General features: G+C 51.7%; 1 protein-coding gene and 1 long non-coding RNA gene across 2 annotated transcripts; both read left to right on the top strand.

Annotated features, from left to right (window-relative positions):
• Positions 1-5,808: 5,808 nt before the first annotated feature.
• Positions 5,809-8,287, top strand: LOC138917799 (uncharacterized). Its single transcript, XR_011426229.1, has 3 exons — positions 5,809-6,266; positions 7,002-7,151; positions 8,019-8,287. It is a non-coding gene; the product is annotated as an uncharacterized lncRNA (long non-coding RNA).
• Positions 8,288-9,439: 1,152 nt separating this feature from the next.
• On the top strand, positions 9,440-20,006 carry LOC102148201 (ral guanine nucleotide dissociation stimulator). Its single transcript, XM_070235967.1, has 14 exons — positions 9,440-10,111; positions 10,588-10,698; positions 11,454-11,564; positions 12,591-12,772; positions 14,127-14,320; positions 14,463-14,830; positions 15,590-15,805; positions 16,159-16,262; positions 16,765-16,834; positions 17,892-17,960; positions 18,394-18,468; positions 19,022-19,054; positions 19,423-19,544; positions 19,717-20,006. The coding sequence occupies exons 1-14, from the start codon at positions 9,974-9,976 to the stop codon at positions 19,751-19,753; spliced, it is 1,830 nt and encodes a 609-aa protein (XP_070092068.1). The 5' UTR covers positions 9,440-9,973; the 3' UTR covers positions 19,754-20,006.
• The last annotated feature ends 2,648 nt before the right edge of the window (positions 20,007-22,654 follow it).

The raw sequence follows: 22,654 nt of genomic DNA, 5'->3' as shown, positions 1-22,654 counted from the left end.
GGCATAGTGGTTAAGTTTGCATGTTCCGCTTCCATGGCTCGGGATTTGTGGGTTCGGACCCCGGGCGCAGACATGGCACTGCTTGTCAAGTCACACTGTGGTGGCATCCCACATAAAGCAGAGGAAGATGGGCACGGATGTTAGCATGGCAACAACTTTCCTCAAGCAAAAAGAGGAAGATTGGCAACAGACATTAGTTCAGGGCCAATCTTCCTCTTAAAAGAGTATTGCTAAAGGATACATATTTTTTAAAGGTAAAAATCATGATTCTCATACAATCTAAAATGAATATGTGTAGGAGGTTTTATTTAATTATTTAATTCATTAATTAATGAGGGAATCAGTAAGATATTGTAACTGGTTCAAAGGAGAATTCAAAGTGATAGCTAGTCAGCTAGCTAGCTAGAGGAGAAATGTGGAAATGACTAGAAAATAGATGCCAAACTGGCTTTTCCCACAAGGTTTGGGAGAAAAACCATTGTTCCTTCACTGGACGGAACTCATTGCACATTTCTAGACAAGAGTTGTTTGCATTGCTCTCAGTTATCTACCATTGGTAGAGTTGTAAATAGCTCAAAAAAACAGCAAAGGAGGAGATAATCCAGAAGGATGCACAAGACAGAACACTCAGTAATCATTTTTCACTATTTCAAAGTCTTCCACAAATTGTAATGAATGTTAAGTCAGGGTACTTAACTCTTTGTCCATGTACACAGTTATATTTGTTAAAAAATAATCTGATACTTCTGGCATGGCTTTTTATGACTTATTATTCAGAATTATGAGGAGGGGAGTCCTAGTTTTGTCTTGATGTGTGCAATTCATTACCTCTAAAGTTCACGTTTGAGAGAGAAGTAATTATCACTGTAAAAACTTATTTTCCTGCTAATCTGAATATGTTTATGTAAGCATACGCTCCTGAGGAATATGACTGTCGGACACATCAATGTTAGGGCTGTCAAACAAAACACAGGATTCTCAGTGAAATTGGAGTTTCAGACAAACAACAAATAATTTCTAGAAGAAGTGTGTGTCAAATATTCTAAGACAAAGGAAAAGCGATGGCTGGGTGGGCAGGTGCCACTTCTCCCTCACCAGAAGAGGTTCACTTTGCTTTTCCAACTGCAGAGAGATGGCAGTATCAGGACGCAGAATAAGAGGAAAGTTGTTTTTTTTTTTTAACTTTACTTTTATTACCTATTATAGGCAAGGAAAAGATTTTCTTGAGCCTGTTAGGGTCCCTGGCTGGATCTGAAAATTAAACTGACAAAAACACATGAACAGGAAAAAAGCATACAAGGGTATGTAACTTAACTTTTACTGTGGTTATAACCTAACACCCGAGGACTGTGTCACAGCCCCATGTGAGAGTTCTGCAGGCTTCCCAGGTGGAGTAAGATCAAACGCCTCCACTTTGTGCCCTGATGATATGGCCCCTGCCTCCCTTTCCAGGAAGAAAGTTCTGCTATGTGTTAGGCCCTGGATGAACCTTAAAAAATGCGCGCTACTTGAAAACATACGCAAAGGCCACAGGTTCTGTGATTCTATTTGAATGAAATGTCCAGAATAACAAATCCACAGGGAGAGAAAACAGATGAGGTGTTTCCGTGGACTTGGGTTAGGGCAAAGCAGAGAGCGAATGAGTATAGGTTTCCTTTGGGGGTGTTGAAAATGCTCTGGAAAATTAGATAGTCGTGACAGCCACACAAACTTATCATTGTCCTAAAAGTCACTGAATTGTATACTTTAAAATACTTAAAATGGTGTATTTTACATTAAGTAGATTTTCCTTAGTAAAAATTTAAAGTTAGGATAATTCATGCAGCTATTAGGGGTAAGGCATGGGGTTGTCTAGAGAGTAAACATCTGATTAGGGTCTAGTAGCAAGTACGCCAATCACACAAGCAACAGTCTGAGATCCAGCCCATAGTCACGGTCTCCACCTTGAAAAGACCAGCCAAGAAAATAGCTCAGTGGTCTTGGGGGCCCTGGGAATCTGTAAAGAGATCGCGGTGATACCCGACAATATTCTCACCTCTTGGACCCTCTGGTGTAGGTAGGTTTGAACTTGTCAGTTGTTGATGTACATGCAGGTGGTAGACCATGGGTGGGCCCCGACCCCTCCTTCCTTGGCCAGTATAGATAGTCTGAGGCCAGGTGGTTTCCTAAAACCATTTGGCAGAGACTTAGGCGACTGTCCCACAAGGAGTAGAATAGAGTCTCATGGAGCTGCTGTCCGTGTTGGGTTATGTTTCTCCACACTTCTGGGTGGCCTCAATTACCTGATTTTCTGTGGCTAGGGCCACTCCTCTATGCCAGTCCAGTCATCCTAGTAGAACAGACATATCTCTTTGGGTCGGTGGTAGCCTTTCAGGCAGGAAACTCAGGGACTTGTGGCCTGTGGGGTACACCTCTAGGGGCAGGTCGGTGGAGACAATGATGTACTGCAGAACATCTCCTGGGGAAAGCTGGTCAGAGGATGTGGAGGAGAGCGGGGTACCAGGGAGCGCTGTGTGACGTGTGCCCACGGGAAACCAGAAAGTGGACGATCCTGCTGTGAAATATTCACAAGCTCTTGGTGGTCAAACCAGTGATTGGTGCCCATCCACTGGCTCCCTGTACTCTACTATTCCAGGTGATACAATCAAATGGCGTATGTGTCAAGAGCTGCTTGTGCGCGGGCACAGAATCACCAAGGTGGCCTCAAAGGCGCCCCCAAAATGACTCCTCAAAAAACAGCTGGGGCAGAAAATGTGTGGAGCATTTTGAAGGGAAGCTTGGGGCAAAGATGCTGTTCGATGGAGCTGGCTAAATTTGAGTTTCTCATCAGGGCAGGCACTTCCGCTGGGGTACCGGTGATTGGAGGCCGTGTGACAGGCCCAGCAGTTTCTGAGTCCCGATGCTGGGCAGCCCGCTCAGCCCACTGGACAGAGGAAGTGGTGCTTACGAAGCCTCTTGCTGGCCTTGTGGAAAGCAGGGCAGTGTGGTGGGAGAAGTCGTGATAGTGTCACAGGGAGTCATGGCGGGGATTGCGGTGTGGAAGGGGGAGAACGGGAGGCAGGTGCAGTGGATGTGTGACCAACAATGGTCAGGAAGGGAAAACCGGGTGTACCCGGGGACAGCAGGGGTCAGCAGAGTCATGTGTCAGAACCAGACAGCAGGCCCCAAGAGGAGCCTCTTATGCTAAGCCCCACGTCACCAAACTGAGTCTTGACTTCATTAGATTTTCGACTCTCTCGGAAACAGAATCTTAAACCAGTGGATCAGGAATTGTCCGATCAGCCCTAGGTAGGTATTCCACGTCATAGACTGCTGCTGTCCCCTGAGGAAAGTAACCTTGCAATAACCGAGCGATCTTCCCGCCTGCTGTGACTTCTTTTTCTTCTCCCTTTTGCCTTTCAAAGTCTTTCATTCTGTACAGCTCCTTGGAGCTCCTTTCTATCTGCTAGATTGGATGCCTCCGGATGCAGGAATTGGTGAATAAAGCAATGAAGTTCTTTCGACTTATGCAGTTGTATTTTCTTTCTAACAGCTTGGTGGCAGCAGCGGAATTGGAAGGAGACTTCTCATGGCTTCGGGGATGAGAAACACAAGCATTGGTACCCATGAAGCCTTTGGATTCTCCGTCTTTTTTGCTGTCTCTGAGGGCTGTGGGTAAGTGTCTCGTGCATCTCAGCTCCACTCTCCTTGCATTGAGCTCCTGATCTAAGTGACTTTCCAGGCGCAGGTTAACGGGCCAGTGTAGTTTGGCAGGATGCTCTAGCAGAGCATCTGTCTCAGCCCTGGGTTCGTCCACAGTGCCAGTCAGAGTGGTAGCAGGCAGCTGGAGCTGGCATATGGTTCCCTGAGACACTGAGTCTCTAGCCCTTGGTTAGTCCACAGTCCCAAATTTGGTGGGGTCCGCTGATTCTGCCTGCAGTCCCGACTGTTAGGGTCTGCTTGGTTCCATGCGTAGTTCTGGCCAGGGGAGAGGGTGGCACAGATGTGTGCTACATCCACACCCAGTCCTTGAAAACTTCCCACATGCATTTGACACGCATTTTTCTCTCCCTTGACTTGAGGCCGATGTCGATGAGTTCTGAGGAAATGCTGAAGGCACAGTGTGGAGGAATTCTGGGACCCTGCGTGACTACTTGGAAGAGTGCTGTCCCCTCCACCTGAACAACCACCCAGCACTACCAGAAATGAGAGGCGTCCTGTGATCGTGGATTGGAAGCCTCCTTGTTGTTAAGATGTCAGCTTCCTCCAAAGACATGAGCCAATTAAATGCAGTCCTTATCAAAATCCCAATGACATTTTGTGCTGAAAGACACCCATCCTAAAATTCATATGGAATCTCAAGTATGCCCAGATGTCTAAAATAGTCTTGAAAGGAAGTACTAAGTTGGAGGACTCTCTTTTTACTGATGTAAAACTTGCTACAAACCTACAATATCAAAACAGCATTGTAATGGCATAAAGACAGACACATAGAGCATCGGAACAGAATAGAGAGCCCAGAAATAAGGTGGCCAAGGTTGTTCAACAGGGAAAAGACAGTCTTTTCAACCAGTGGTTCCTGAAAAAGTGGATATCTTCATGCAAAAAATAAACTTGGATTCTGACCTCACACCACATATAAAACTTAATTCTCAATGGATCAAGACCCAAATGTAAGAACTGAAACTCTTTTAGGAAAACATGGGACAAAACGTTTCACAATAGGACTTGGCAATGATTTCATAGATATGACACTCAAGGCATGGGCAATAAAAAACAGAGTACACACACCAAAATTCATGAATATTAAAAACCTTTCTGCCTCTGAAGACAATATCAACAGAGTGAAAACACAACCCATGCAGCCTGGGAGACCATATTTGCAAATGATCTATCAGACAAGGGCTGAATATCCAGAATAGACATAGAACTTCTAAACTCAGCAACAACAAAACAAACAACCCAAATCAAAAATGAGCAAAGTACTTGAATAGACTTTGCCTCCAAGAAGATACGCAAATGGTCAACAAGCATATAAAAAGATGCCTAATGTGACTAATCACTGGGGAAATGTAAATCAAAATCTCAATGAGATACCACCTCACATCCATGTGACGGCACTCCACAAAAATAGACAGTGAAGAAAGGCATGCTGGCAAAGATGTGGAGATATTGGACCCATGTCCACTGTGGCTGGAATGTAAAATGGTATAGTTGCTGTGGAAATCAGCATGGCCTTTCATTAAAACAATTAAAAATAGAATCACTAAATGACCCAACAATTCTACTTCAGGATATATACACAGCAGAGCTGAAAACTTGGTCTCAAAGACATATTTGAACACCCATGTTCATGGCATCATTGTTCATGATCGCTGAAACGTGGAACAAGCCAAGGATCCATCCAGGGATGAATGGAGAAGCAACATGGGCATGTATACATATACAATTGCATGTTATTCATCCTTAAAAACTAAGGATATTCTGAAATATGAGACAACATGGATGAAGCTTTAGGAAATTATGCTAAATGAAATCAACCAGTCCCAAAAATACTGGCCTTGTGTGACTCCACTTATATGGCATTCCTGAAATGGTCAGATTCAGAGAGACGGACAGCGGATGCTGTTGGACAGGGGTGGGAGCAGGGGAAGGGGAGTGACCGATGAGTGGGGACAGAGCTTCAGTTCTGTGGGGTGACAAGAGTTCTGAAGATGGACTGTGATGATGGCTGCACCACCATGCGAAGGTGGTCAGCACTGAAGATGCGCGTAAGGAAGTCAATGTGCTTGATGGCGTGCACACCGAAAAATGGCCAGGACGGTAAGTTTTACATTATGTGCGTTTTAAGCCAATAAAAATATATTTTCTGTTAAAAGTGCAAATACAAAGAAATGAGCAGAGGATGATTTAGTGTTTCCATTCGTGCTCTTCCATTCTGACCCTGGTGTTTGTCTCAGCCCTTGTACCTGAGGCAACTTTGATCAGACAAACGTTTTCATTCTGGGCCTAAGAGAACCTTGAAATCAGAATTAGACGAAACTCTTCAAAATTTTTGTGACCATGTATTTTTCAGAGAAAACATAGTAAGACATTTTTCATACTAAATTTAAGTTTGTTTTATATCAGTTTCAGGTCTACATCAGAATGATTCGATATGTGTGTATATTGTGAAATGATCACTATAAGAAGTCTGGTTGACATCTATCATCAAGAGTTACAAATGTGTTTCTTGTGATGAGAACTTCTAAGATTTACGCTATTAGCAACTTTCAAAATGCAATATAGTATGATTAATTCCTTGACTCCTATAAAATAAGCACCATAAAACAATTCCAGTGCATCCATTTTATTATTAATTCACTGAATCTAATTTTTCTCAGAATCCATTAATTGTTATGCAAATGACTGAATTTGTTTTAATCTACATCATAATGTACTGACTACAGGTTCTGACATTTTAAGTTTTGTTTAGGTGTTATTATTTCCAGCAAGTTAACTTTCCTGAATCTTATCAGTCATATCAAAATATATTCAGATGTATTTCTTCTTCCATCAATATTTAGTCACTGATAAAGTTGACCGTGTGCCATTTCAACCATTATCAGTTTTGTGTGCTGAGGGTGATCTTACCCAGTAGAAGACACCGTGTAGGTTCCAAGTCTCCTTGGAGGATAAACAGTGGGGGGAGGTCAAAGCATGGTACTTGTTTCATTTGCAGAGGGTCCATTTTGACTTTGCTCTTACAAAACGTGTTCTTTGTCCATTTGGGAATCTGAGGCCCAGAAAGTTGGAGGGACTGACCCAGACCTCAGGAGGGGGTCAGAATCCAGAGGATCAGGCAGGGCTCTGGCTTCCTTGGCCAAGGCTCCACCTCTTCCCTTCGGGTTTTCTTTGGAAACAGGGACCTCATGGTCCTAGGGGAGCCCTGCCCACCCCTGTCCATGTGGGGTCGTCTTCCTGTTCGCATCCAATCATGCACAGGCACACTCACACCGATTTCTCCTGTGTGGACCATGCAGGGACCCCAGGAAAGAGCAGACACCAGGGAAGTGACAAGAGGCCGAGGAGAAGGCAGTCGGAGGCAGCTCTGCCATGAACAGTAGCATCCATCCTCCTGGCTACGTGCCCAGCAGGCCCGAGATGGACTGAAGAATCCCTCAGGTTTCTAGGTGTGTACCTGTTCCAAGGGCATCCCTGGCCCAGCCTGGAGGGCACAGGACTGGGGAGCTGGAGTCTACTCCTGTGGGCACCTGCTACTCTGATGAGCCGTTCTCCTCTTGTGTAGACATTGGGTAGAGGAGAGAAGACCTTGGTGTCCTCCTGAGTAAAGTGGAGTGCATCCAGTGGGTGACTCCCTGGGTTCCGTATGATGCTCACGAAGTGTCTGTGGCCCTTGGTTCTCCATCGATGACGCCCTGTGCTCTGAGCACCCGGGAAAATGCGTTCCCACCTGCTGGAGATACTTAGGAACTGAGACAGGCTTGGGGGCTTGGGTGGATGAGAACTTGGGATAAGGAAGAACATGCCAGAGCAGTGTACACTGAGTCCAGAGTCCAGGGACAAGACCAGTCCTTGTTGGAGTCCTGAGGTCCTCACTTGGCAGGAGAGGGGAATCATTGCCTTGGCTGAGGTTAGGATGCCTCCTGAGAGAAGAGGACACCCGAGTGGAGGGACAGAAAGATGGGGAGAGAGAGGCTCCTGAGGTTCCTCCCATGGCCTGGAAGCCTGCAGGTCCTGCTCCTTTACCCCTGGGACAGTGGGGAGCCTTTGCCTTGAGGACACCCAAAGAAACTTCCTTCCTGTTTGTTGGCTTCTGCCAGGGCTGCAGTGCTGGCGCTGGCCACCAGGAGGCAGGCAGCCTCCAGTGTCAGTGGTGCCCGCTGGGGTTGGGTTTTCATTGTTGTCACTTCTATTGGGATGTAATTGACACACAACACTGCCTAAGTTAACACTGCTGTGTGGTACATTTCAAAGTTGCTAAGAACAAAGAAGCTAAACTTGTCATCACAAGGAAACACTGATTTTTCTGTTTTCAGTGATGGATGTTAAGTGAACTGGTGGTGTTATTGTGCAGTCTGTGTGCATCGAGTCCCTGTGCTGACTTCTTAAACTTACACGGCGCCCACTCAGCTCTGCTTCAGCTGCTGGAGCAGCGAATAGCCGTGCAGAGGCCTTACCGGCTGTCCCCCGCCTCAGAGAGAACTCACTCCTCCTGGTACTAGCGCTCCTCTCCACAGTCTGACTTGGTGAAGAGCAGGAGGAGGGGACACGAGTTTCACAATTCTTCACTCAGCGACTGTGCACCGAGCACTCATCCTGTGCCAGGTGCTCAGGTGGGTCTGAGTGCAGGGCTGACAATGACTGAGTGGTCCCTGCCAGTCAAGAGCTCACACTCTGGAGGGGACAAGGACAAAAGCATGAAAGCAAAGACATGAGAGAGGAAAGAGCCAGTGCTGAGGGGACATTCAGGGGCCTGTGAGGGAGGGCTGGGGGTCACCGGGTAGGGGTCTGAAAGGCCTCACTGGGGTGACATTTGCTGGGACCAGAATGACAAGAGGGAGCCAGCCCTGCACAAGTCTGGGAGCAGCGTGCCAGGGAGAAGTCACCTCTGCTGCAGACACTCATGGGCAGAAGGGGGTTTGGCCAGAGGATGTGAGAAAGGTGGCCAGTGTGGCTGGATGGAGCCTGGGGGGCAGACAAGGAGGGGGCAGGGCCAGATCCTGGGGCCTGAAATCACAGTTCCAGTGCCTTGAATGTGAAAACGACAAATGCCTAATATCTCACAATTTTTGCGGTTGAGGAATCAGACATACATGAGCTTGGTTCCTCTGCTCAAGATGCCTCAAGGCCGGGGCCGCAACCTCAGCTGATGCTCGACTGGCAGAGAATTTCCTCCCAGGTTTCCTCAAAGGATTCAGGGTACAGTTTGGACTCAGAGGATGCGTTGCTTTCTGTCTGTTGGCCTGGGTGCTGCCTCGGTTCCCTCCCACGTGGGCCTCTGTATATGGCAGCTCAAAACATCTCTGCTTGATTCCCCAGCTCAGGGATAGGGAAGAGAGAGAGAGAAGGGAAAGAGAGAGAAAAGAGAGAGGTGGAACTTAAGAGAGGAAATAAGAAGGAAGTGAGAGACTTTTTGTGTTTAAAATTTAGGCATGACATCCGTCCAGACTGGCTGTGTTCTATTGGTGACAGCCAGTCACTAAGCACTCAGTGGTCACACAGGAATCTGTGAGGGATGTGTGTGCCACGGGTGGGGATCTCTGGGAGCCATTGTGAAGGCTGCCCACCTCATAGTTCAACATGAGGCACTTGGGTCTCTTTCTAAATAGAAAAGGAAACAATGGAGAGGTTTGAATCCAGAGGATGACAGTGTCTGGATTTCATTCAGCAACCCTCTCCTTGTGCTGACATTGAAATGAGGCCAAGAGAGGAGGTGCCTGTTGCAATATCGCATTGCTGACCCCAGGCCTGTTTTGAGTGGTGTTCATGCTACATCCCTTCTCGTAATTCTTCCATCTCTTTGTTTGTGCATTACTTGCACTTGACACGACCTCACAGGTGGTATGGATATTATCTCATATACACCTGATGATGTCCCTGGCAAGTATATTCTAGGCGGATTCCCCTTGTGCAGGTTTGGAGACTGGGGAGGCCCTGAGAGGCACAATGAGGTTTCCAGGACAGAGAACTGGTAAGATAAAGGAGGTCTGAATTCTGCTCTGCCTCCTCAAAGCTGGGACCCTCATGACATTGCCAGGGAGCTGTGGCTGGGGCTGTGGAAGCTCCTCATGTATAGTTAAGAAGATGACATGAGGGTGGTTTGGGTAGGTCTGATTACAGGAAGCAGCCCAGGTAATGGAATCTTGAAAACGTGACCTCACTTCCTTGGCGATAGACCCCAACAGACTTAGAACTCTTGTAACCAGGCAGTTACATTCTAGACACAGGCCCCTAGCCAGCTCATTTGACTGGACACACTTCAGACAACAAGATGTTTGCTTGTTGTGGCCCAGTTTTCAGAGGCTCTAGGCTCAGGAAAGCCCAGAGTGTGAGACTGTTGTGTTGTTGTAGGAGTTGGCTTAACCCTCATCCTCGGAGCCACAGGCCATTTGGCAGGAGGTACCCAAAGGTAATGTGGGGCAGCCCAGAGCAGCCCAATGTAGGGCAGGACACAACTCTGATCCCACCTGAGCAGCCCCATAGCCCTTGCCCCCTGTGTGAGTGTTTGTGTGTGAGTGTCAGTGTATGTGTGTGTGTGTGTGCGCGCATGGGCACTGTCAGGGAAGGCAGCAGGTGAGGAGTGGGTCCCTCCTGGGCAGGAGGAGAGTGTTATGTGCTGTCAGCCTGGTAAGTCTGTGATATTCATACCCCAGGGCCTGGCTGGCAGCCTGAGCAGGTGGGTGCTGGGGATCAAGCTCCTCTGCCCTTGCGTTAATCCCGAGCCTTAGAAGTTTCATCTAGTTCCCTCCCTGGTCAGATGTCTGTGCAGATGTCCCTGTGTGCCTGAACTAAGGAATAGAATTTCTCGTGGGGGTATCCCCCTGTGGCGATGTCCAGCAGGCCCCTGATGCCTCCTGGCCCGTCTGCCGGGCACTGTCTTTCCAGAACTCCACGCAGGAGATCTTTGAAGAGTTATGTGACGGGTTCGACTTCTCTCCCTCCCTAGTCAAGAGGCAGGAGCAGCAGGCCACCAGCAGCATCCTGTGCCGGTCTGAGGTGAGAGCAGGAGCAGAGGGTCTCCCTGCCCACCACCCCAAGATGTTCAGGGTGGCCCTGGAACCCAGGTCTGAATCTGAGCACACCCCTGGGGCCCTCACAGGGCTTTCCCAACGGAGTGTCCTACGGCCTTGCTCCTGAAGGAGTCTGGGCCTCCTCTCCTCCCCAGCCAGCTGTGGGGTAAGGTGGAAAGACACTCTTCACATGTTTCTTGGAATCATAGAGGAAATGTTTAACGTTGTTATCACTTTTCATGAGGCCATGAGGACCTTAGCATTTTGCTCCCGTTCGGATTGATGTAGCTGCCCGGCTGGGAAGCTGTGTAGCACTCAGCACCACTGTCCTTGCAGACCTACTCCAAGCCTCACAAATCATCACACTTGCTAGGCTGATTACACACAAAGAGCATGGGCGTGGATTACAGGATTCTATACATTCCTCTGCACCTTGTCATCTCACAAAACACTTCAAATCAGAGCAGTTTGTTATGTGCTGTAAAACTGGTGAGTCTTTGATATTCATACCCCAGGCTGGCAGCCTGAGCAGGTGGGTGCTGGGGATCAAGCTCCTCTGCCCTTGTGTTAATCCCCAACCTTAGAAGTTTCATCTAGTTCCCTCCCTGGTCAGATGTCTGTGCAGATGTCCCTGTGTGCCTGAACTAGGGAACAGAAATTCTCATGGGGGTGTCCCCCTATTGCGATGTCCAGCAGGCTCCTGAAGACTCCTGGCCCGCCTGCCGGGCACTGTCTTTCCAGAACTCCACACAGGAGATCTTTGAAGAGTTATGTGAAGGGTTCGACTTCTCTCCCTCCCTAGTCAAGGGGCAGGAGCAGCAGGCCACCAGCAGCATCCTGTGCCAGTCTGAGGTGAGAGCAGGAGCAGAAGGTCTTTACCCCCACCCCCCCAAGATGTTCAGGGTGGGCCTGGAACCCTGGTACAAATCTGAGCACACCCCTGGGGCCCTCACAGGGCTTTCCCAACGGAGTGTCCTACGGCCTTGCTCCTGAAGGAGTCTGGGCCTCCTCTCCTCCCCAGCAAGCTGTGGGGTAAGGTGGAAAGACACTCTTCGCATGTTTCTTGGAATCATAGAGGAAATGTTTAACGTTGTTATCACTTTTCACGAGGCCATGAGGACCTTAGCATTTTGCTCCCGTTCGGATTGATGTAGCTGCCCGGCTGGGAAGCTGTGTAGCACTCAGGCCACTGTCCTTGCAGACATTCTCCAAGCCTCACAAATCATCACACGTGCTAGGCTGATTACACACAAAGAGGATGGGGGTGGATTACAGGATCCTATACATTCCTCTGCAACTTCGCATCTCACAAAACACAACTCATCATAGGCCACTCAGGTCAGGAGCTGAGGCCTTTTTGACTTCATCATAATTCCACATAGGAGGACATTTTCCTCAGTGACTCGTCTTTCAATGCTGTTGGACCTGGATATGACCCAATTCTGTTGCCATTTGAGCAACACGCTGCAGGGCACATCTTAAATGTGTCCCAATAGACTCAGAGTTTTCTAGGTCTGCCATGACATAGAACCGCAGATTGGCGGAAGGTCCCTAATCGTCTCTTTGCTCATGTCTGTGGTGGGGATGTTTATTGATGACTCCCTGTGATAATGCTCTTAAAACAGGCTCTTAATGCACAGAGGTGCGATTGTTCCTCAGGTCACAGAATGCCTTGAAGGTACTGAGTGTTTGTCATTCCCCTAAAAATCAAATTGTACTTGGAAGTCCAAAACCATTCCCAGGTGGGCTCTCGTCCCTCTTATACAACTTCCTGAGGTGCTGGGAGGTTCTGGTCTGAGCTCCAGACCCTGATGCTCCTGGTGGTTCATGGTGATGCCACTAACACTGTGTCCCACCTTGTCCACGTGGTATGCCAAGGAACCCACCCTGTCCGTGGCTGATGCCCGCACGATGCTGACCCTCAAGGCAGGTGCAGTGCAGAAGGTGGTAGGCTCCCTGCAACCATCCTTCCACGGAAGATCCATCTCTGTCACCACCTTCCCGTGTGTGTACCAGGCCTTCTACTCCACCCCACAGGTCGTGGATAAGCTGCTCCAGAGGTGAGTGCCCACCCCTCCACAGCACAGCAGGCAGTCTCCCACCTAATAGACTTGTGCTTTGGGAACGTCCCCACACCTCTCTGAGCATCACCTTGCTCATCTGAATAGTGGGGTGGTAAAAGAATGAACCTCACAGGGTCACTGAAGGAAATCACGGGCGAAACCATGGCAGGCACTTGCCTGGTGCCGGACTCCACAGAAGGGGCTGCTGCTCATGCTGCGCATCCTCAGGCTTGTTGCTTCCGTCCCCAGTGAGGAGACTCTGCCTCTCCCCTCGCTGGCCTGTGGCCTTCCCGAGTGTGGAAAAGCCCATGGAAAGCAAACTGTTTTCCTATTGGCAAGACAATTTAGCGATTCCATCTAGCTCATCCTGGTCCTTGTCTTTGGTGCGGCCAGCGTAGTGCTCTCTGGGGGCAGCAGAGGAGACGCAGGCCCACTCAGAATTCTGGGAAGGCTCTGGATGGGGTTCATTCATTCAATACTATATGTTAAGCTCCTAGTACATTCATACCCTTTCCTACACACTAAGGATGTCCAAGGAAGGAAGCAGACACTATCCCGGGGGCTCAATTCTAGCCTGAGAGCTAGATGCTCACTTCTGGGCGTCATGAGTATTCATGCCCACAGGACGTTAGATGTGACACCCTCTTGACCTCCTCTAGATATGGACGCATCCTCTCATAGTCAGACCACGATGACAGACTTCAAGGGCCAACTAAGACCATGAGTGGTGTTGAGTCCAGAGGGAGGGCCTCCTGTGTCCACAGAAGGGGCTAGGAGACCATGGGGACTGTCGCTAGCGATGGACTGGCAGACCCTGGATCTCACACCTCTTGGGGTTTCTGTGGGAGGCCTGAGGTCTGCGGTCTTCCCTACAGGAGGAAATGAATCAAAGAGACCTGTTGATGGGGTGCCAGTCCCGCCATGGGAAGCAGAGGAGAGGCTGGGCTGAGTCTGCCACTGACAGACCCATCGCTTCCACAGTTCCCTCTCCCTCTCCCTGCCCTCTGCACATGCACCTCTCCCAACCACCACCACTGGGGCCCAGAACAGTAGGTGGTGAGCAGCCTGGTCACAAATCTGCCTCCAACCTCAGTCCTGATGCTCGAGTGTGGAGGATGGGGTAGGCTGTGTCCAGGCCCTTTGGGAAAAGAGTGTCAGATGGAAGGCCAGACTCACACAGGCTCTCTGTTAGATTGGCTGATGACCAGGCCTTCCAGTGCAAGGACAGCCACCCAGGGATTGGAGTGCCTGGTCCATCCTCTGGGGCTCAGGCACAGAGAAGGTGCTGTGGGAACACAGTGTGGAACAGTAGGCCAGGCCTGTGACTCTCTTCACACATGGCTCTCCCCAGTGCTCTCTCTCCTACCTGGGGCCCCTGGCATCAGGAGAACTCCCAGGATATGTGGCAGATGCTGCACCACTCCGGGATCAAGCTGACGTTGGCGTATGTACAGGACCTCTTGCCTGGCTCAGTCCTGAAGCACCAGGCCACCCCTTTTCTCATCCAGGTGGATCTTTTCCAGGCCACTGAGTTGGAGACAGAGGGTAAGGGAGACCGTAGGCTTGTAAGACTACCCCAGTGGGTGGGTCATGACTGGGGATTCATTTAAAGACAGTGGGATCTTTCCTGTTTGGGGAAAGGCACATGGAAAGCAACTTATGTAGCTGACCATTTGTCTTTCTCCAGCTCCTGCCCCAGCTCCAGCACTTCTGCCAGCGGCAGAGGCAGAAAAGGGGCCACCTCTGGAGCTGGACGGAAGTCCAGTTCTATTTCTGCCATCACTCCTAGCGCTGGAGCCATCAGCTGCTCCAGACCTGGAGCGAGTGCCATCAGCAGACCCAGCCCAAGTGGCAGGTGCTGAACTGCACTCAACGGGACCTAGGGGTCTGCTGGGATTTCCACCTCAGACTCCAGTAACAGACGCAGAATCAGCTCCAGTTCCAGAGGCTTCCCACCCCTGGCGAGTGACCAGGAAGGAGCAGCCCGATGGGAAGCCTAGCCTCATGGCCTTCTCCCCAAGGGAGGTGGCAGAACAACTGACGGTCATTGACGCGGTGAGCACCTTGGCTCTCAGGTCGGGGTAGGGCAGGCCATCCCTCTGCCATCAGCTGCCCGAGACTTGCTTTTGCCTTTGGGGACTCCTGTGACCTGGGTCCAAATCCCAGCTCCACCACTTCCCAACCTTGGGATCTGGGCAACTCCCCAGCCTTCATGTTCCACCCTCAGGCTGTAGAGATGGGGACCAAGAGGACCCGCTGCACAGAGTGGCTGAGCACATTGAGGGAAGTAGAACACAGAGCAAGCCCGGTGGGGCCTGGCCCGAGAGGTGGGGGAGGAGAACGCACTGTGTGCAGCCAGGAACTCGGGTGGTCCAGCCATCTGCCCCGGAGCCTCAGCAGCCTCAGCACTTGTGATGCACCTGACGTGTACTTAACTAAAAGGGAGACAACCTGACAAAGCCCGTGGGTGTAGCTGGCACAGGGGAATGTGCAGCGGAATGGGGACTGGGACCAGCGGATGCTCAGGATGCAGGAAGATGCCCCCTTGGGAGGTGCCAAGTGGAGCAGCCCTCTGGAGCTTGCAGTTCGTGGGGCTGGGCTGGGTGCAAATGCTCCTGCCTTTTCCCCAACAGTCTCGAGTCCCTGGTCGTCCTGTGCTGGGTGCTCTCAGTGGAAGAACAATGAAAGCCAGGGGCTCCCACCAGGCTGAGAACACATGCTCAGCCTCCTGAGCCCCAGCTTAGACCAGTGACTCCTGCCTGGACACTGAGATGGGCTGTGACAGGGCTGAGTGACTCTCCCCCTCTTCACCAGGAATTGTTCAAGAACGTCGTGCCCTCTGAGTATCTGAGCTCCACCTGGGGCAAAAGAACCCAGCCTGGACATGAGAACGTGGCACCCACCGTCCGGGCCACAGTGGTGCAGTTCAACAGAGTAGCAAATTGTGTCATGACGTCCTGCCTTGGGGACCCAAACATGACGGCCCAGGGCAGGGCCAAGGTCCTGGAGCGGTGGATCGAGGTGGCCAGGGTATGCAGGGGGAGACCCTCTCCAGAGCCATGGAACTGCCCCTTCTCCTTGATCAGCTCTCAGGACTGAAGGCTGCACTCTAAGCCCCGGCACAGTCCCTAGGTCCTTCCTGCCAAGGGCCCGCTGACCTTGACTGGCATGTCCCAGTGGTGGGATGGTCACTTCCTCTCTGGCTCCTTCCTGTTTTGAGCAAAATTCCTCCTCCTGGAAGTGTTACTCTTTGGTCCACCTGTACCCTCCCTGGCACCCTGGGCATCTGTCCCACTCAGGAGGGGTGAGTGGAAGGGAGGAGGACTGAAGCCAGAGCAGACAGGGCTCCTGCTCCCCTCCCAGCTCCTCCTCTCTCTCCTCAGGAGTGCCAAGCCTTGAGGAACTTTTCCTCCTTGTACGCCATCGTCTCGGCTCTGCAGAGCATGCCCATATACCGACTGAACAAGACCTGGGGGAAAGTGTCCAGGTGGGGAGGCCTCTCCACAGGAGGACCAGGGGGAGGAGGGAGCTCCCACGTGTCTGCCATTGCCCTCTCGTCGGCTGGGGCTTCCTGGGTGGCAGTAAGCCCTGGGCACAGGGCCTGGGTGGGTGTGCAGTGTCCCTGATCCTCACTGGCAACTTAGGCCACCAGTTCTGCTTCAGGACTCAAGTTGCTTAGATGTCACATAGTGGGTTGAACCAAAGTGGAGATTTTCAAGTGTTTGCCATACAGCCACAGAACTCTGTGCCCAGTGGACACCCAAACTGGTCAAAATACAGCTGCTCCATAGAAATGGGAGTTGTGGCCCCAGGTGACCAACATGAGAGCCCCCTCTGCAGTCCCATGGTGACCTCAGTGCTCAAAGGACCCCCGCAAAAATCCTCATTCAGGCAGTTTGGATTTTCTAGATTCTCATGGAGAAGGGACTTGCTCTTATGCCCCCTGCCCCATTATTCCTGAGCTCCTCCTTCCTCCTTTCCCCTCTCAGGAAGAGCTGCCGAAAATTTAAAAAGCTCTGTGATGAGGACAACTCCCTGAGCTGGGAGCAGCTCATCAAGGTAGAGTGGAGGCTGGAGTGTGGAGGGAGAGGCGGGGGGGAAGGGGGATGGGCAGGATGTGGACGGTAATTTCTCCCTTGAAGTTTCTGTATACAATTCCAGTCTTCCCTGGATGAACAGGAAGATGGGGTCTGTTTGGTCCATGGGCAGGTGGGGGAAGTGTCTGTGGGCTGGGAAGCCCTGGTCATGGCAGGAATTGGGGGTGTCTGGGCTGATCCAGGTGGGGATGCTGAGCTGGCTGGTTGAGCAGGGGCTGGCTTCCATTTTGGTCCACGCTCTCAGCACTTAGATTCTTCCAGGCTGTTGCGTGGATGGGGTGGGTGGGGGTATGTTTCTTCCCTGAACCAGCTCACTGTGTCTTTAGGAAGCCAGGCCCCCACTGCTCCTTCTGTCTTCACCATTTCTCCATGAGGAGGGCACCTTGCCTGCCCTCTGGATGGGCACTGCCAGGCATTCCCCCAGGCCAGGTGGTCAAATTGGCTGCCCAGCCTTGAGTCTGAATGACTGGAGCATGACAGATGTGTGTGCATGTTTGACTCCCCACTGGCCCTACCACAGTCGCTGCTAGTCTGTCCCTGTCAGGAACCTCACCTGGGTCCTAGTCAGCAGTAACTGGTGCCCAGGTGGCTTTTGAGAAGTGTCCAGGAAACTGGTGGTGCTCAGTGGATCTTTCCTGAGTGGACCTCGTAGTCTTCACATGAAAGAAAAACAAAGGGTCCTGTCAGCCCCACCCCACCCTTTCACGCCGGGTGGGGTGAGAGCCAGAACCATGCAGACCGTCACTGACGCTGAGTCCTCAGGAGACCCTGCAAGGTAGGTGGAGTTGTCACACATTCCAGATGAGGAGGCTGACTCAAGGAGGACAGGCCTTAGGTCCAAGGTCATACAGCAAGAGTGTTGGAGCTGGGATTGTTCTAGAATCAGAGCATGCTGGAGGATGGAGTAGCATTGGTACCAGCTGACTTGATTCAGACGTCCAGGGCTGAGGTCAGAGGGGCTGAAGAGAAGTGGGGTGAGGGGAGGATGGCCTCCTTGACCCTGTCCCTGATCCTGGCAGAAGCAGCCGTCCAAGTTTGCCACCCTGCTGAGGACCCTGCAGAGAGGCCAGAAGAGGCAGCAGCAGAAGGTGAGTGCGCCTGTAGGGGAGGGGCTCCAAGGTCAGAGGAGGGGTCTCTGCCCTCCCAGCTGGGGGCTCCAATTCAGAGAGGGGTCGTTCCTCCTGCAGCCCTCCTCCTGTTGCCACAGAGCCTGACACCCGCCCTTAGAAGTGACCAGGAGGAGGGCCTGGGGAGCTGCAGCAGGATGGGTCGGGAGAGTGGAGGGGCCCAGGATCAAAGGCCCTGTGACCAGCCAAAAGCAGGCCCTGGGAGGTGACCAGGAGGAGTCTGGTGTTCTTGGAGGGTGAGGGGTGGGGATTGAGGGCCGGCTATGAAGGGTTTGAGGCTACTCCATGTGGGGACCCTGGGCTGGGCCAGGAGGCCGAGGAGGAGGAGTTTTCAGGGGAGGGTCATGGGGACACCTGAGACCAGGGCTCATGCCATCTAATCCCAATGGCACAGGGCATCGTCCCCTTCCTGGGCAGCATGCTAACTGACCTGATCATGCTGGACACTGCCATGGAGGATTACGGAAATGTGAGTGAGGCCGGGGGCCGGAAGGGGGTGACCAGGTTGGGACTTGGGAAGACACCGTCCCAGTACCAAGACCTGAGTGGTCAGAATGTGGTAACTTTCTGTCATGACAGCCTCCCTGGCCTCCCTGTGTTCTGAGATAGTGTGCCCCTCTTAGCAATGAGGGAACGAAGGCTCCACGTGGAGCCCGTCCCGGGTCCCCAGGCTGGCGAAGCAGCAGAGCTGCCTGCCTGCAGAGCTGCAGGGGTTTTGTTGGAAGCGAGAGAGAACTCGGCCTCCAAGTCAGGCAGCACACACTGAGGGAGCTGTCCCTTCCTGCCTGAGGACTCAGCCTCCCTGTCCGTCATCAGAGGGTTGGGCTACAAGGTCCCTGAGTGTCAGCCCCCATGTCCTCCCTTCACTGGAGCCCAGAGCCTGGCCTGGGTCCAAGTCCTGTTTTGTGTCATGCCCAGCCCCCTCCTGGACCTGGAGCAGGGCACCATGAGAAGAGGTGCACACGGGGGCTGGTCATAGGTAGGGGGCTCGTTCTGATGAACTTTTGCTGTCTACCTTCCAGGGCAATGAGATCAACCACGAGAAAAAGAAAAAGGTGAGCAGCTTTGGCCTTCCATGTCAGGGAGGAGAGGGGAGTGGAAACCAGAGACACCCCTAGGCAGAACTCTCCTGGGCTCCACCCCCTGCATCTTACATTTATGGAGAGAGTTGGATGACGGAGAATTAGGAGACCCATCCAGTGGGGGCGGGGTGGGGGCAGTGGTGGGCATCAAGCGAAACTTCCTGCAGGAGGGGCTTATACCCATCTCTGAGTACAGGTAGGACCTGCATGGAATTGGAGGGAAGGAGGGTCCCATGTGAGCAAGGACCCAGGACCAGCCCCTGCCCCACTCCTCACCCCCTGAAGACTCTGCAGCATCCCCAGCAGGCTCTGTCTGCATCCTCTCCTCCCTCTGGTCCCAGGAACACAAAGTGATGATGGAGATTGTGCAGCTCCAGGAGGCTGCAGAGAATTACAACCTAGAGCCCCAGGAGCGATTCAGGACCTGGTTCTGGGACATGGAGCAGCTCAGTGAGGAAGAGAGGTGAGGCTGGCCAGGAGATGGGGAGGGCCAGGTGGACTCTCCCTGCTGGCCAGTCCGGAGAGCCTGCGTCCATGGCTCCCTTGTCAGCCCTGTTGGGGTGCTGGGCAGATGTCAGGAGGGACACCTGAGCTGTGGAGTGTGGTGGGCTCACAGGTGCCACTCTGTCCTGTAGCTTCAGCCTGTCCTGCCAGCTGGAGCCCCGATCCTAGTTGGCCAGCAAATCTCTCCAGGCCCAGAGAACATGGCCATCATGAAGCTGAGGAGGGAGTGAGTGTCCCGTGGTCGTATAACCTCTTCCTTAGCAGCGGGGACCCAGCTGGGGCACTCGGGGTGCACGGGCCCCACCGCCTGCCACCCCTTCCCCGAGGCCAATTTCCATCTCTGTAGGGGTGAGAATCACTGCTTGTAAATAGTTCATGCCAGATTTGCACACTGTTGTATTAAAGTCCTGTTTCTCTTACAGCCTGGGAGTGGTGGTTCTTTCACATTCTGTTCTAATTTAAACGCTGTCCAGACTCTCAGATTCCTCACTGGATTAAGACCTATTGCAGTCATCCGATTATTGTGTGTGGGAGAGAGGGGAAGGTGCAGCCCCTCCCTGGCTGCTGAAGGAGACCCCAAGGGCCCCTCCTCAGAGGACAGGTACATGGCAGCATCGTGAAGCTGGGCCAGGAGCAGAGACAGCCCCTCAGACCCCTGAGATGGGAGGTCGAGGTGTTTTCTCAGGCCGAGCATCCACCATGGAAATGAGGGGGTCCCTAAAGCCACCACTTGCCAATCCCACTATGTGCCCCAGGAGAGGGGCTGCCCGTCCACACTCCGGAGGGAGAGGAAACATTTCCTGCATCTCTTGTGGAGGTCTCTCTGGACCCCATGTTGGGAACTTGTAGTTTCCTAGTTCAGCCTCTGGAAAGGCATCAGCTCTAAGTGGGGAAAACACATAGAGATCAAACCGTGCGTGTGGACAGGACAAGGCCAGGGGAAGGTCATTTGTGCAGGGACTTCGGGCAGGCAGGACTTCCCCTCCTCAGTGTCCCCCTGGGGCCCGTGCTCACCCTTTCCCTGGACGGGACTCCTGCTGGGACCATGTCCCTGGCTCCAGAGTCCTCTCCCTGCTTGCCTCCTCTCCAGGGGAAGATTTGTGGTGCAGCCCACCAGGTTCCAGCTGGGCCCCATTCCCGACACTCTGCTGCTCCCTGTGACACAGGACCCCCAGCCCCTGCGCTTCCTTCTTCACTCTTGTCAAGTCAGAAGTCCCCTCAAGGCCCCACCATCCCTCAGGTGCCTCAAGGCCACTCCTCCCTGGCTGGGCCTGATGGATCCTGGTGAGCTGTGATTTGCAGGCTAACAGGCCATAATCCTGGCTAGTGAGTGCACTTACACTCTCCCTTGCTGTCCAGAGTGACTTCTGGGCCACATGGTTCTGAGGTCCATGGTCTCACACAAGCGCCCGTTTACACACTCAGCTGTGTTGTTTCCAGCTCATCCTAAGCAGCATCTGGCCCCGCCCCTATGGCGTGCAGCACCTGGACGGCTGTGCTTTTTTCCACAGTTGAGCTGTGACTATGTCCTGGAGGTGTGAGCCTTTCCTGTTGGGAGCATTGAAAGCTGAGACATGAGAGGAGCGTGGGTGGGGGTGCAGCGGGGATGCCCCCAACGTGATGACCTCTGGACATGCGTGGACACATGAAGATGGCTTACCAGTTAAAATACTGAAATGCTTCCCACCTGGGCGTAAACAGCGCCCTGAATTTAGCCCAAGAACCCACGCTCTGACCAGGAGCTAAAGGGTTAACCACTAGTTAAAATTGGAAAGCCCAGGGCAGCTGTTGCTGTCTGATGTTTGTATCCTCTCAGAGCTCATATGAGAGGGAAATGGCCAAAGACTCTGATTTAAACCTAAGAGCTGAAATTGAGCTAAATGCATCTAATAGAGGGTGCCTCCTGGGGGCCTCCAGGGCCTCTGCTCTTACACAGCTTTTTTGATGGAAATAACTTCCATGGGAGAGAAGCCTGAAGAAATATTGAAATTCACAGTCCACTCTGTTACACAGCCCTTTGCTCTCCATCCACGTGACTTCATCCCTATCCAAGCTGCTCCTCAGCCTCCCCCCTTCCTTTGCTACACATGCGTAGGGCAAAACTCAAGGACCTCAAAGGGGGAGGGGAAGCTGTGACTCCCTCATCCCACATGAAGGAACTTTATACTGTGATGGGAAGTGAAAGAAATTACTGAAGTGACATCAGTAGCTATCAATAATCAAACTAGGAGAGAGTGTTCTGAGGGATTAAGAGGTGACAGCTGCCTCCCAACCACCCAACTTCAAGTACTGGTTCTGTCACTTACTTGAGTCTGAACTTGGGCAGAGCCTTCTCTAAGCCTCAGCTTCTTCCCGTAAAATGGAGATAATAAAAATAGCCACCTCATGCATTATCAGAAAGGATTAAACTGAATAATCTAGGGAAAATGCTGGTCTATACTAAGTATTCAATAAGCAGTTGTTGGTATTCTGGAAAGAAGACAAATGTCCCAGTCTTTGTCAACACACTCAGGAAACCCTGTCCAGGATCTGGGAAAGAAGAATGGCTGCACTGACCCCATGTTTACCAGAAAAGCATATTAGAGGTCACCATGCTCTCAAGCCATTTCCTAGACTGAATTAGAGCCAATGTCTTAGGAGAGAAGGCAATAGAAATAACCCAAGAGCAAATATACAGACGGTGGCTTAGAACACACTGAGTGTTGTCACACATATTCTTGTATCTAATCTTTAAACTCCTGGAAGATAGATAAGACAGATGTTTTATTTCCACCATCTAAATGGAGAATTGAAGTTTGGGGAGGGGACATGATTTGCTGAAATTCGCACAGCCGCCAGCCATTTTAAACCCAGGCCTCACTAGTCCAGGACTGGATCCATCCCCTGCACGCGGAGGGCGAACGCCGACAGACGTTGGACCCTCGTTAAGCAGAAAGGATTTTAAATGAGGGTGTAAATGAAAATCCTAGAAGAACGGGGTTTTAAGTGAAGCAAGGAGGAAGCAGCATGTCAAGACCACTCTCTGAGGGTTGGGAGCTTTCCCAGGCTCGGGAGCTCGTGGAGGGAACC

The sequence above is a fragment of the Equus caballus genome, chromosome 15 (assembly GCF_041296265.1).
Source record: "Equus caballus isolate H_3958 breed thoroughbred chromosome 15, TB-T2T, whole genome shotgun sequence".
NCBI lineage: Eukaryota > Metazoa > Chordata > Mammalia > Perissodactyla > Equidae > Equus > Equus caballus.
Note: the sequence above shows the minus strand (reverse complement) of the source record. Positions and strands in the feature narration are given on the sequence as shown.

What these genes read in the sequence shown, in the direction of transcription:
- LOC102148201 (XM_070235967.1), top strand. Translation starts at nt 9,974, where the DNA reads ATGTTTGCTTGTTGTGGCCCAGTTTTCAGAGGCTCTAGGCTCAGGAAA. An exon ending in GTGGATAAGCTGCTCCAGAG is followed by an intron (nt 12,773 to 14,126) that starts GTGAGTGCCCAC and finishes GGCTCTCCCCAG; the next exon opens with TGCTCTCTCTCCTACCTGGG. An exon ending in CAGCTCAGTGAGGAAGAGAG is followed by an intron (nt 19,545 to 19,716) that starts GTGAGGCTGGCC and finishes TCTGTCCTGTAG; the next exon opens with CTTCAGCCTGTCCTGCCAGC.